General features: G+C 37.3%; 1 protein-coding gene across 7 annotated transcripts in view; it reads right to left on the bottom strand.

The window, feature by feature from the left end:
* CLOCK (clock circadian regulator) overlaps window positions 1-12,346 on the bottom strand; it is a 39,112-nt gene that overhangs the window by 24,187 nt on the left and 2,579 nt on the right. For 3 of the 7 annotated variants that reach the window (XM_053404217.1, XM_053404219.1, XM_053404214.1), the window contains exons 2-4: window positions 5,173-5,319; window positions 822-943; window positions 375-466 (exon numbers count right to left, since the gene is read on the bottom strand). In XM_053404217.1, coding sequence (XP_053260192.1) covers window positions 375-421 — 47 coding nt within the window. In that variant the 5' untranslated portion in view covers window positions 422-466; window positions 822-943; window positions 5,173-5,319. Of the gene's footprint in view, window positions 1-374; window positions 467-821; window positions 944-5,172; window positions 5,320-6,852; window positions 7,494-12,346 lie in introns of those variants that run through there. The other 4 variants (XM_053404220.1, XM_053404221.1, XM_053404215.1 and 1 more) reach the window with 2 other exon arrangements.

The following is a 12,346-nucleotide window of genomic DNA, read 5'->3' as shown; positions in this document are numbered from 1 at the left end:
GAGATGTAACTCCTCTCCACTGTGGCGCTGGGCTAGGAGGAAAGGAAAGCCTCACTGCCTCATTTCCTTACTTTTCAAAGGCACCTGTTTATCCTCTGGTGCAGTGACATTGCTAGGAGGTCTTAGTGCTCCTTCCTGCTTGCTGAGCATTTGCATGCAATGACTTGCTAGCAATGGGGTTGCACAAAAGGGAGAGGAGACACCTGGCGTTTGGCAGTCCACCTAAAGCAGCTTGACAGCTGCAGGTTCACCTCTCCTGTTATAAAGAGATACTGTAACATCAACGGCCTTCTTTGAAATTCTGTTTTAAACCATGTGCAACCATTAATAATGCACAAATAAAAAATAACTTACAAAACTCAATCACAGCATACCTGTCTGCAATGGAGCTCATTTTATGGGTGCTTATGGTAAAGAACATAACATATCACACTTTAGTCTTGTGGTAGACATTTGTACGTCTGCACTGTAAGAGAATAGAAAAAGAAAGAAATGTAACGTCACTCTCTTATTTTTCCTGAATAAAATTCCCTACTGCCACCAAAAGGAACAATAGCCAGAATCCAAAGAAACATGCAACTAGTTCCATGTGCCCAAAAAGCTTTGGGATTGTGTCTCTTGAACATCAGCTCCCTGCCCCAACTCCACATGGCAAACCGTATTTGAAACTGAGAGCACTGTCAAAAGCAAATTGCCATATTGTCTGGCAATGTCAAAGCCCTTAAAATGATGAGCATAGTTCTTTGGATTGCTACCAATATATATGCCTGTGCTTTTTGGTTCTGTACCCTAATTATCTGAGTATAATCCAGTGGGTTTACCGTTTATACTTTTCTGGATGATAAATGGCAATGTTCTAAATGACAGGTTCCAGAAGGAGCAACTTGGGAAGAGCCTTCAAAATGTATTCTCTGCAGAAGATCATTAATATCTTAATTCAGTACTGTTAAAGAGAAAAAGAAAGATAATAGTATTAGGATTCTGCACCTAATTATTTTTTTCACGTAATAAGTAGCCACTTTTTATTTTAAGTACAGGAACAGAAATATATATATATATGTACACTGTAATAGCTTGATGTAAGAAAACAGACATTCATCTGTGATGAAAAAGGCATTTAGCAGCTACACTTTAATCTTCTCTGACCAGAGCTGTCAACTACATGAATTCCATTACTAGCCATATACAGTTCTATGATTCTATGTGAGTTACAAAGTAATTCTATATGTCTATTCTGAAGCAAACCCTATTAAATTCAAAGGGATTTACTCCCAGACAACCATGTAAAGTATTGCTTCCTTAATTCCAAATATGCTGAGCAGGTTTGCGGCAATTTCCCCTCCCCACCCAGAGAAGCTATTCAGAGACACAGCTAGGACAATGTACTGTAAATCTAATGATTGGTTGTGCAAGAACATTGTCCAATCTTACAATCTTTGGATTCCACCCATAGCTCTGGAGGTGTTGTATCATAATTGTTACTATTATTTTACTTATATCTGAATTCTTACTTCTTCACCAATGTTCCCAAATCTGTTTCTTTGTTTCTTCATACCAAAACTGCCTCCAACTGCTGGATAGTTTTATATTGCTACATCTATTTACAAAGCACAGATCTCTGCCAAGAAATTCCCTACAAAAATGATCAACTAATGTTGGAACATTTGCACATGTTAGACCAGGCTTCCTCAAACTCGGCCCTCCAGATGTTTTTGGCCTACAACTCCCATGATCCCTAGCTAGCAGGATCAGTGGTCAGGGATGAAGGGAATTGTAGTCTCAAAACATCTGGAGGGCCAAGTTTGAGGAAGCCTGTATTAGACTATGTCTGCAGCCACACACATTCAGCATGCAGCTTAATACTGTAATGTATCATTAATATTATATATGTTATACTTTCTATGAAAGTGCAGTTTAATAATATTTAAATAAATTTCAAAAAGTATGTTCAAATAAATAATTGCAATGTGATTTTCTTTACCAGTCAGTTCTTACTGATATGCTATCCATGATTTAACTGTTCTTACTGTAGCATTGTCTTTATTTTGTATGCTGCTTTATATTATCTATGAAATTGCAGTTTATAAATATTGAAATAAAGAAATAAACTACTGGGTGCCTGCTGGTGTACTCATGCAATCGGTACAGTGCTTAACCAACAATTGTTAACTTCACACTGTCAATGACCGCAACCGCAATATTGGTATCTGCACAGCACAAGCTAGCACAGGCTTATTTTGTTCCTGTTGCCCGAAAGAATGTAGACATGCCATATGCATCTTCTGTTCTAAACCCCAACATTACGTTAACACATTGGTTCTCGAGAATGGGCAGGATGCAAAAGAAAATCCCTCAAACATACAGACTAATATATTACTCCAGAGGTTTAAACGTTTTGCTGCTCTCAAAATGCAAAACAGTCCAAGATCTTGGGAACTGGGGGAAATATCTCTACATTCAATTCTCCTCCTCCATCCCACTCACTGCCTATTTCCAAGCAGGAAATACTGCCCTTGTTCTGGCCATTCCATTCTCTTCCCCTATCAGCTGAAAGGAGTCCTGGAAAAGCTTCTTCAGTTGTAGAACTCCCTCCCTCCTAACTGGTATTTTTAGATCATTTCCAAGAAGCAAATCATACTGAGAGAACATGGAACTTTCTTTTAGAAGATTAATATATCCTCTTGCCAGTAGAGCTACACAAACAATAATGATTACTTGTTTTTAAAAGTAACTAAAAAGAGCAAGAACTAAATACAAAGAAAAGCAATCTGCCAGAAGAAGGAGTGGGGAGGAAAAGCAAAGTGAAGCATGACTCAGAGAACCTGCTTGTGTCTTTCTGGCCTAATAGCCTAGTGTCCTATTGACCTACTTTTCCTGTGAAGGTGGTTAAACCCTTATCTCCCATTTGAATAGTTTTTCTTCTTCTTCTTTTGGGCAGAGTATCCACTAAAATGCGCAAAGAAGTCTTTTGAAATCTAGTCTGCGGACGTTGTAACATGAAGCTTGTGTTTTTAAACTTTTGAAAATACGAATATTCTGCCAAACATTACACAAGTCTGGGGTGGGGGATAATAAATGACGCAAGTATTGCATCCAGTACTGGTAGTCTTTAAAACTGTGTTTTACTCTCACTTACAATGCCTAGACTTTTTATTATTATGCCAGACACCCAAACAGCTATTCTAGGGGTTGTGCTAACCTAATGGGATTTTTAAGTTTCCCTCCCCATTTTGAGCAGAAAGCTCCCTTTTAATTTCAAATGTGGTTTACCATTAGGCTTTAAGGGGGAGACATGGCTGCTGTCTGGGAAACAAATCCAAAACCATTCTGGGCGCATGAAGCTATTTTCACAGTTCTTTGAATCCTGACCTATGCTTATAACCAGGGACAGGGGGGAAGAGAACCTTTAAAAACCGCTTAGAAAGACTTCTGAAATTAAAAGAAAACATGAATAGACTAGATGTTAAAGAAAAGAGACCATAGTGAGCACAGGAAAATTATGTTGCTAGTATAGGACAAAATACAGGTATGTAAGTCAGATATTCTGCACTGCACAAACTAACCGTCTTCAAGCAGCTTCCTGAGTTTTCTTAAGAAAGTCACATTACAGATACATACATTACAGAAGAGGCTTATGCCATGTTTCTTATTAGGAATATCTTTCTCTCTTCTTCCCTCCCTCGCCTCTACTGAACTTCAAACCAGGGAAGAATTATGTGAAACCTTTAAGATAGCTCATTGCATGATGATATTCAGTTCATAAAGGTATTATGATACTAAAATGTTTCACTAACCTTCTGGGGTTCCATTGCAAACCTTTTCCTCCTCATTCATATCAAACTTCCCCCCAACACCCCCTCCTTGAACAGGTACACATATAATACAGATGATTCTTTCCATTTCTCTGTATAATAGATGAAATAAAGAATGAAATGAAATGATCTCTAGTGCAACCAAATTTTAATAATGAGGGAACTTTAAGGGATGGCATATATCCTGGGGAGGGGGCCTGTGCATGCCAGGGAAATTCTCTGCAGGTACATATGCACCTGTAAATACCATGTGGGTAGGGTAATACTTTTAAGGAGATATGGCCACTATATAACACCAGGCAAGACACAAAATATTAGAGCAAGTTTTAGTTATCAAGCAAATGATAAGAGTAAAAACCATAATTTGGTTGGCCATCATGCACTATACAGTTTACCTCTTTATACTTATACTTGTGGGTTTCAAAACATTTTTTTTTTTTTGGTGCTTGAGTCTTCAGAAATAAATTATGTTTTATGCACTCATTACTGCAAGGCAGGTAACTATCTTTGTGCTGTAGAATCACCCAGGAAATGGTGGCACATCATAATGTGCTGCCTCTTCCAGGAGCTTTTTACTCATATCTTATCAATGAGTGTAGCAAGCACCACACTTTCTAGCTGCTCTAAACAGCTGTAACTGGTTTTTTTAAAGAAAAAAAAGAGCCAAATAAATCTGCATGGCCATTCAAAGGAACAGACTTACTAGACTACTCGTGTTCAAGGGACATGAACTGGATTATGACTGTTCCATCCATCTCTACTCATCTAATGTTAAATTTTGCCCAATACTTTTACTTTATGCATTTATACTATGCTTATAGTCACCTGTGACACATAAGAACCACTTCTAGACAACCAAAAGGGGGAGTTTTACAACCATTGACTTATGCATAGGGAGTAAAACCAGTATTTTTGTTTGTGAGTGCTAGTAACTTTAGAGCACTTGCTTGCAAATCTGGTTTGTTCACATAGCTTGTATTGAGGTCACACATTAAACAGTTTAGATATTTATTTTTAATACAATTTTTAAGTCATAGAAATAAGATACAAGGAGTCATTAGAATATTTTTGATGCTTATGAATACACTGAAAACTTAAGCTAGAATGACTAGAGTAAACAAAACAAACAATAGTAGCCAATAATTTCAGTCTGATAGTCTACATAAAATGAGCAACTGAATAGCATTCTAATAGACCTGACAAAGTTGATTTAGCCAAGCTGAATGGCTCTAATAAAAGCTGACATAAGAAGAACAGCGACCATTCAAAGATACCCACTGAAGAGAACTTAGTATTTTTAAAATGTAAAAATATAAAATACTCAAATATAGTTCATTATAAATACCAGATGACAACTTACATAATCATAAAGCACCAAGTTGTTATTTCCTTCTTGCCTATGTATTAGACCAGTCAGCTTGGTTATAACAGCTACCCTCAGCGTCTTCGTCCATTCTGATACCAAGAAAGACCCCTTAGATTTTTCATTATATGGTGATAACTTTTGCTGCAAATAACAGATTTTTCAGGTAGCACCTTGAGTTTTGCCAGGATGTACTACTTTAAATACCATAGTAATATCATATATGGATTACGTTTCCATTTATGCCTAATAACTTAATAATGAAACAAACCATGCTTTCTTCCAAGGTCATGCATAAGGTGACATTCCTGACCCCTATGAACAAAGTTGGCATCTTGCTCAACACCTCTAACAAGAACATAAAATTCTGTTACATTTATGTGGCATCAATAAAGCACACAATGTGTCTCTCAAGTTCAAGAAGTACAAAGAAGTTCAAACAGACTGAAATATACAATCATTCTTTCTTTGTAGTCAAATTCCCCTTCTAACATTTTCTAATAGTATCCTCTCTTGGGGTTTCCTTTATAGTAAGACTTCTAGCGAAGACACTCTAGATTTTGCAAATTGCAAAACAGATCTTTATTAAGAAGCATACTCATTTTTTTAAAACAACAACGATTACACACACACACACACAAAATTGAGTTAAAAACTATCTTTCATATAGTGGAATTCCTATGCACCCTCACCTGGGAATAACCCTTACTGAATACAATGGAACTTCTAAGTGAATGTACTGTGTTGCCAGTCTCTCAGTTAATAACAAACAATGGCCAGATTACAAAGAGCTCCTTTGGGTCAGTGGGATTCTGATTTTTTATTTTGTTTTGAACTGCAAACCCTTATGCCATGTTATGAATTATTTTTGAAAAGTATTCCTCAGTGTCAAAACTCTATTTGCCATGCAGCTTGGGGAACTACTGCATAACACATATACCAGGCCACAGTGTCCCAAACTGCTCAAAAATGCTGTGAAGTTCTTTGGCTCTGAGCCCCATGCTAAATGAAAGCCAAATTAAACAGGATATCCTACGCAACCATAAAAAAGATTGTTAATAAAATGCTTCCCCAGATGTGGAAATCCTGAAAGCCTTGCAACTATGCTCTCTTAACACAGGTCCATTTTTAGAGGCGCAAGACGTCAATTGGATTCCCCTACTTGTTTGAGACTGAACACTCTGAAGCCGAAGAGGGAGGGCACACAAGAGCAGCCCCAGAAAGCACTTCCATCAGATAAGCATGCAGTACCAGTGTCTTCCAGCTGGAAGATGTACTGCAGTGAGCTGAGCACACATGCATTCAACTTGTGTGCATTCAGCTTTACATGCACAGCAAAAAATTAAAAGAGGGTGGAGTTTCAGAGGAAATTACTTTGGGAATCTCATCCACCATTGAACCCAATGTGTTTTGATTGTACATGATTTGGGATTTAGGTGCAAACCCCAGAACATAACCCCTACATAAGTTGTGGGCTTACTGTTTACTGATGGAGCAGGCTAGAGTCCTTTACATGAGAAGTGAGGGTGGGACTAGTAACAGGGATGCAGCTGCTATTTCTACATAGGGCCAAATCTCAGATTGACATTTGCTGAAGCAATACAGCTCTGCTCTATAGCAGAGTTTATGCCTTGCCTTGCACCAGACCTATCATAACAACACAATACAGAAGGTTACCTCATTATCCTCTGGTTGGTGAGAAAGATAGATGTGAACCAGGGGGCACCAGCTGCCATGCCACCCATGTGAACCAGGCCAATGTCTGATCTACAGAATTATTGGAGATGGAATGAAACAATGTATAACTTTTTAAACTAAATATATATTTCTTAAAATCTACAACAAAATTATTTTCTATAACATAACAAATATCCTTATAATGTAACTGATACCTTGCCAAGAATATGAATAAAGTAGTACTCCAGTTCTTCAAAACTAGCAATGTTTTAAAACTTTTACTTTAATTTCAAATTGAATTTGTAATTTCTTTTGTGAGCACTTTAGATTTATTATATTATTCAACAACTCGCTACAGAAAAAATGTAGAATGGGACAAGCTGGTAGGCAGAATGCTACAGGAATGCTACAATGATCTTCTACATGTTCCCACTACCCGCCATTCTAAAGTAAGCAAAATAACAGCATTAGTGGGATTGGCATAGATGTAATACACCACATTCATGTTTAAAAATATCTTATTTTGTTGCCCTAAGATTCAAATGCTCACTAATGAATGTTTGCATCTTGTTAATTTTTCCTTACTACTTACTAGTAGCTAATTTTTAAAGATAGCATTTATTAAACATTTGAATACTAACTAAAAACTTCATGCTCCTTGGAGAAAATGCAGAAGATAAATCTAATTATAAATTAATGAACTATGGTAACCTGAAAGATTACTTTTACTATATTTGACAACTGTAACAAAGCTAGTGGAAAAACCAGGTTCTCCCCCCCTTGTTTCAAACAGTCCCTGAAAAGGCTTATTTGCACCAGCAATAACTGGTATCAAAACTTCATTCCCACAAATTCTACAGAGCATGATGCAGGTCTGAATACATAGTGCTAAAGATTGCCAGTTATTTGACTGGAGTCTTCTGCATGTGCTTTGCATGTGCTACAGTTTCTTTACATAGGGTTATATCTAGTGTTAGCCCTACTCAGAATACGTCCACAGAAATGAATGAACATGACTAACATAGCCCCAGTAATTTTTATAGGTCTACTCTGAATAGGACTTGGCTGGATGCAATCCACAGTTATTACTGTCTCAAACTTATGACACTTCAGTGGGATATACTCTCAACTTCCACGGCTTTAACAGCTTACAGATGAAGAAATTACAGCTTTTCCAACCGCTACAATCCTGCAGGAGCTAAACTTTATTTCTATATAGTTGCTAACGGCACAGCAAATATATTCAGAAGCTAGCCCACTAAGGTTAGAAAAGCAAAACCTAGTGGTATATCAACTGAACTAGACTGAAAACAAACAATGGTTCTTGATCATCAAAATTTGAAATCATTAGAGCTCCTCATATTGCAATACTGGCTTAATCATCATGAAATGAGATTGTTGATATCTAGTTCTGGGTCTTGGCCTGTCATGTCTTTTATTGCTTAGCCAAAAGACATCACCAAATCAAACAATAAAAAGTACATCACTCAAAATATATTTTTTAAAAATGAACAGCACAATCAATTGCAGTATCTGATCCATTGCAATATCAAACATCTTTCACTACAAGGACCTGCAATGTTCACTAAAAAAACACTTTAACAACAGAGTCACCATCTTATTCTCTCACACATTTTTGACAAATGCTGCATTAATAAGCATTTTTAGAAATACAGCATTCTATTAATCACTTGTCTAAGAAAGAGTGCCTATAAGGCTTCATGTGAAACATCACAGCTCTCAAGCATTTGGTCCACCATTGTGCGGAGAGAAAGGAATTCCATGGAACTCAGCAACATTCCTGTCTCACCCACAGATATTCATGAAAGGCTTCCATCAAGAGAGAAGGCAGAAGTGATGTCTCTCTCACCTCAGCAGGGAATCTGTGGTGGCTAAATGTGATCTGGAACTGTTCGGTGCTGGGTACAAGACCAGCAAGTTTCTAGAATATTCTTTGGAGTCCAAAAAATGTCATGCTGTGACAACTATAATGGTCAGGAATGAGGAACCTTTTTCAGCCCAAGGCCACATTCCCTCATGTTCAACCTCATGTCAGTGTTGGGCAGGAAAAGAGGCAATAATAATAATAATAGGTGGAGTTTGTGGCAAAAGCAGACAGAGCAATAGCTATGACTCTTACATTTGTACCAAAGGCTGCATTTCAACCATGTACGAGTTGGAGATTTGTATGCACACATCTCTTCATCCTCCATACAGGCAAGAGGGAGGCATTATCGCAGTCTACTAACACACTGTAACCGGGCAGAAACATGCAAGAGGGGCATAAAGCAGGATGGGGGTGGTGTGGCCTTGGAAGAGTCCTGAGAACGTGATAGTGATGGATGGCAGCATTTGATCCTTGGACCTAACTTCTAAGACACATGTCACAGTGAAGAGCAAACTGGCAATAGCTATTCTATCTGCCCGTTATTTGACAACTATTTATCTTATTTATGTATTCATTCATTCATTCATAAGATTTCTTATCCAACCTTCGTCATAAGGTCTCAGAACAGATTCCAACAATATCATCATACAATTGGTGTTTGTATTATTTTTGTTAATGGTGCTATTTGGCTGCCTTCAAACAGATCAAAAATCTCTTAAAACAAATCTATAAAACAAAGTAGGAGAGATGATCTTGGTTTGATAACTTGGTTTGGAGGGACATCTGGACATTTTCCCAAATTGGACATCATATGAAAGTGTGGCTTAAGAAAACAGGAACTTCACACAATTCTGCTTTGATTGAAACAGCTTTATTGTTTTACTTGCTTTTAACACTGTAATTGTTTTGTTAAGAACTCTTCCACCATTCCTGCAATTTCACCTTGTTGTTTTCCAAGTCAGAATTTCTGTGTCACTTTTAACATCTTTATTCTCCTTCACATCCCTCCTGAAAGTTGAGACTTACTACTTTACTACTATTCATCTCAAACTTTTAAACACTTAACAAGTTAATAATGATTTGTTCAGTTGCTTTAATATTCCTCGTAGCAGGGAAATGTAGGCAAAATTAGGCAAAGAAACCTACACACTTGCCCAGCGCAAGTATAACACTAATCTCTTAAACATGTAAAAGTTCAAAAAGTCAAAGACTCCAGCTCTTTCCCCCTCTTTCCTTCTCTTTTTTGGTCTGTTGTGAATCCTTTATTGCTTACCTATAGTTATTTATTTAGAGCATTTATATGCTGCCTTTCATAGCCTATATCCCAGGGCAGTTAAAAGCATTAGACATGATGAATACTAATTGGAGTCCATCTTGATCAGAGCTTGAAATGGTTTTGCAAAACCTTGTAAGCAAGGAACCCTAGTTAGCAATGATACACATATAATACTCAATGAACTTCTGCACTATTGGACCTCTAAGGCTAACAGTATAAAAATATTGATAGCCCTTATATTCTAGATAAAGTGTTAGGTCTTTATAATACTGAAAGGTCTGGCACTCAGTATGTTTTTATTGTGCTTTAAAGATAAAAAAAAACTTAAAACACCTTCAAAGTCGTACTAAGTATGACCTTTTAAGAAAATATTTAACTAAGGCTAATTGTCTGAAACACAGTTTACAATAAGGGACCTAACTGCAATGTTAACCACTGAGATGTCACTAGTATGACAATTATTTGCACATACAGTAATATTTGAGATAAACTAGGACCAGGCCTAATTATCCAAATTGATGAAATTGGAGGAAATAATTCTAAAAATCTACTTTCATAATTCAAACAGTTTTAATAGGCTCTCCCAGAACGATTTGTTCTGTATATGTTTTCAACTGATTTTTTTTTAATTGCAATCAAATGGCAATATAATAAATCAATTATGTTTTAGGACCCTGCATATGTCTTTACCCAATTGCAAACCTATGTTTCTCATGCATATGTTATATTTCCATATGAAATGGGCTATATCAAACATTTCTGTCCTTTAGAAATGGGGAATCCCACTGTTACATTTTGTTAATAATAATAATAATAATAATAATAATAATAATAGAAACACGAAGTGGCAAATTTCCTATAATTAAGTAGATTTGATCAGAGACTAAAAGGACTGCATGTACTATACAAATGGGAAATGACATAAGCACAATGGATAACGAATGAAGAACTGAAACTACTTCTAGACCTGCAGAAATAACAACGCAAATCCATATTTTGTTCCTTACATTTCAAAACATGAAAAGTGAGGCCACATCACTAATCCTCATCTCATCAGCATGCATTTAATACAAATCTTTAAAGACCTGGGGGGTGGGGGTGGGGTCCTGAAACTAACCACCTCAGTTCAGAAATCATCAAGATATTACAAGTTCTGTCCTACTCACCTTCATTTGGTTAGATCTTTCTTTAAAAAATTCAAACTATTTCCAGGAAAAGCCCTACAAACGTCTAACCCATTCAAGATTGAGATAGGTAGGATATACCATCACTGGTACTGACTGATTTGCCTCCATCAAACTATTCTATTTCAGGCAATAAGTAGTATCAAAAAAATGCTTATTTCCATTACAGAAGATCTATTGTTTCATAATTGAGGCAATCCTAACCCCGATGATTTAGGAGTAAGCCTCACTGAATCCAATAGGATTTACTGCTAGGTAGTTTAGGATTGCCTAACTGCCAACCTAGCAGTTCGAAAGAACATCAGTGTGCAAGTAGATAAATACTGGTAGGTACCGCTCCGGCGGGAAGGTAAACGGTGTTTCCGTGCGCTGCTCTGGTTCACCAGAAGCAGCTTAGTCATGCTGGCCACATGACCCGGAAGCTGTATGCTGGCTCCCTTGGCCAATAAAGCGAGATGAGCGCCACAACCCCAGTCAACCACTCTGGACCTAATGGTCAGGGGTCCCTTTACCTTTACCTAGTTTAGGACTGCAGTTATGTAAACTTATCTTGGTTATATAGACCTGTGTTTTTTTGGACAGCTGATTAAAAAAATCAGAAAACAAAAAAAAACCCCTCTGTTAACAGCAGTCCAGAATAAAGTACATACATCCCTGTGGTTTTTATTTAAATACAAAGCTGTCACAGGCCAGTGATAAAATGCATTTTGTGCATAAATGATCCAAGTGTTCACTGAGGTTCTGCTATGCCTGAAATTTTCCTGCCTACTTTGTCAACCTGCACTGCACTATCATTTCATCAAGTTCTGATGTGGGCATGCACCAAACAGGGAAGAAGAGAAAGCAGGTTGTGCTTCTTATCACAACAAAGCAAAGGCACCAGCCCTTCTGGCTTCCTCCACTGATGGCAATGCTGAACAGGAAGGTATTCCTTCCAGACTAAGTATGAAAGGGTAAAGAGATAACTACAGTCCTGTATACAATATGTCTATATTTTAAAGGTTTCTCTGTAGCTCTTTTAAGTCTGTAAGAAAGTCAGATGAGCAACCCGCATATACTGTACTGTAGTATACATACAGTACAGAGTTGTATAAATAGGTGCATGGACAACTCTATCCCACTCACCTAGAGGTAACAGTATAAGTC

This window comes from Podarcis raffonei, chromosome 9 (genome assembly GCF_027172205.1).
Source record: "Podarcis raffonei isolate rPodRaf1 chromosome 9, rPodRaf1.pri, whole genome shotgun sequence".
Taxonomy (NCBI): Eukaryota; Metazoa; Chordata; class Lepidosauria; order Squamata; family Lacertidae; genus Podarcis; species Podarcis raffonei.
The sequence above is the reverse complement of the archived record's forward strand: the minus strand, read 5'-3'. Positions and strand labels throughout refer to the sequence as shown.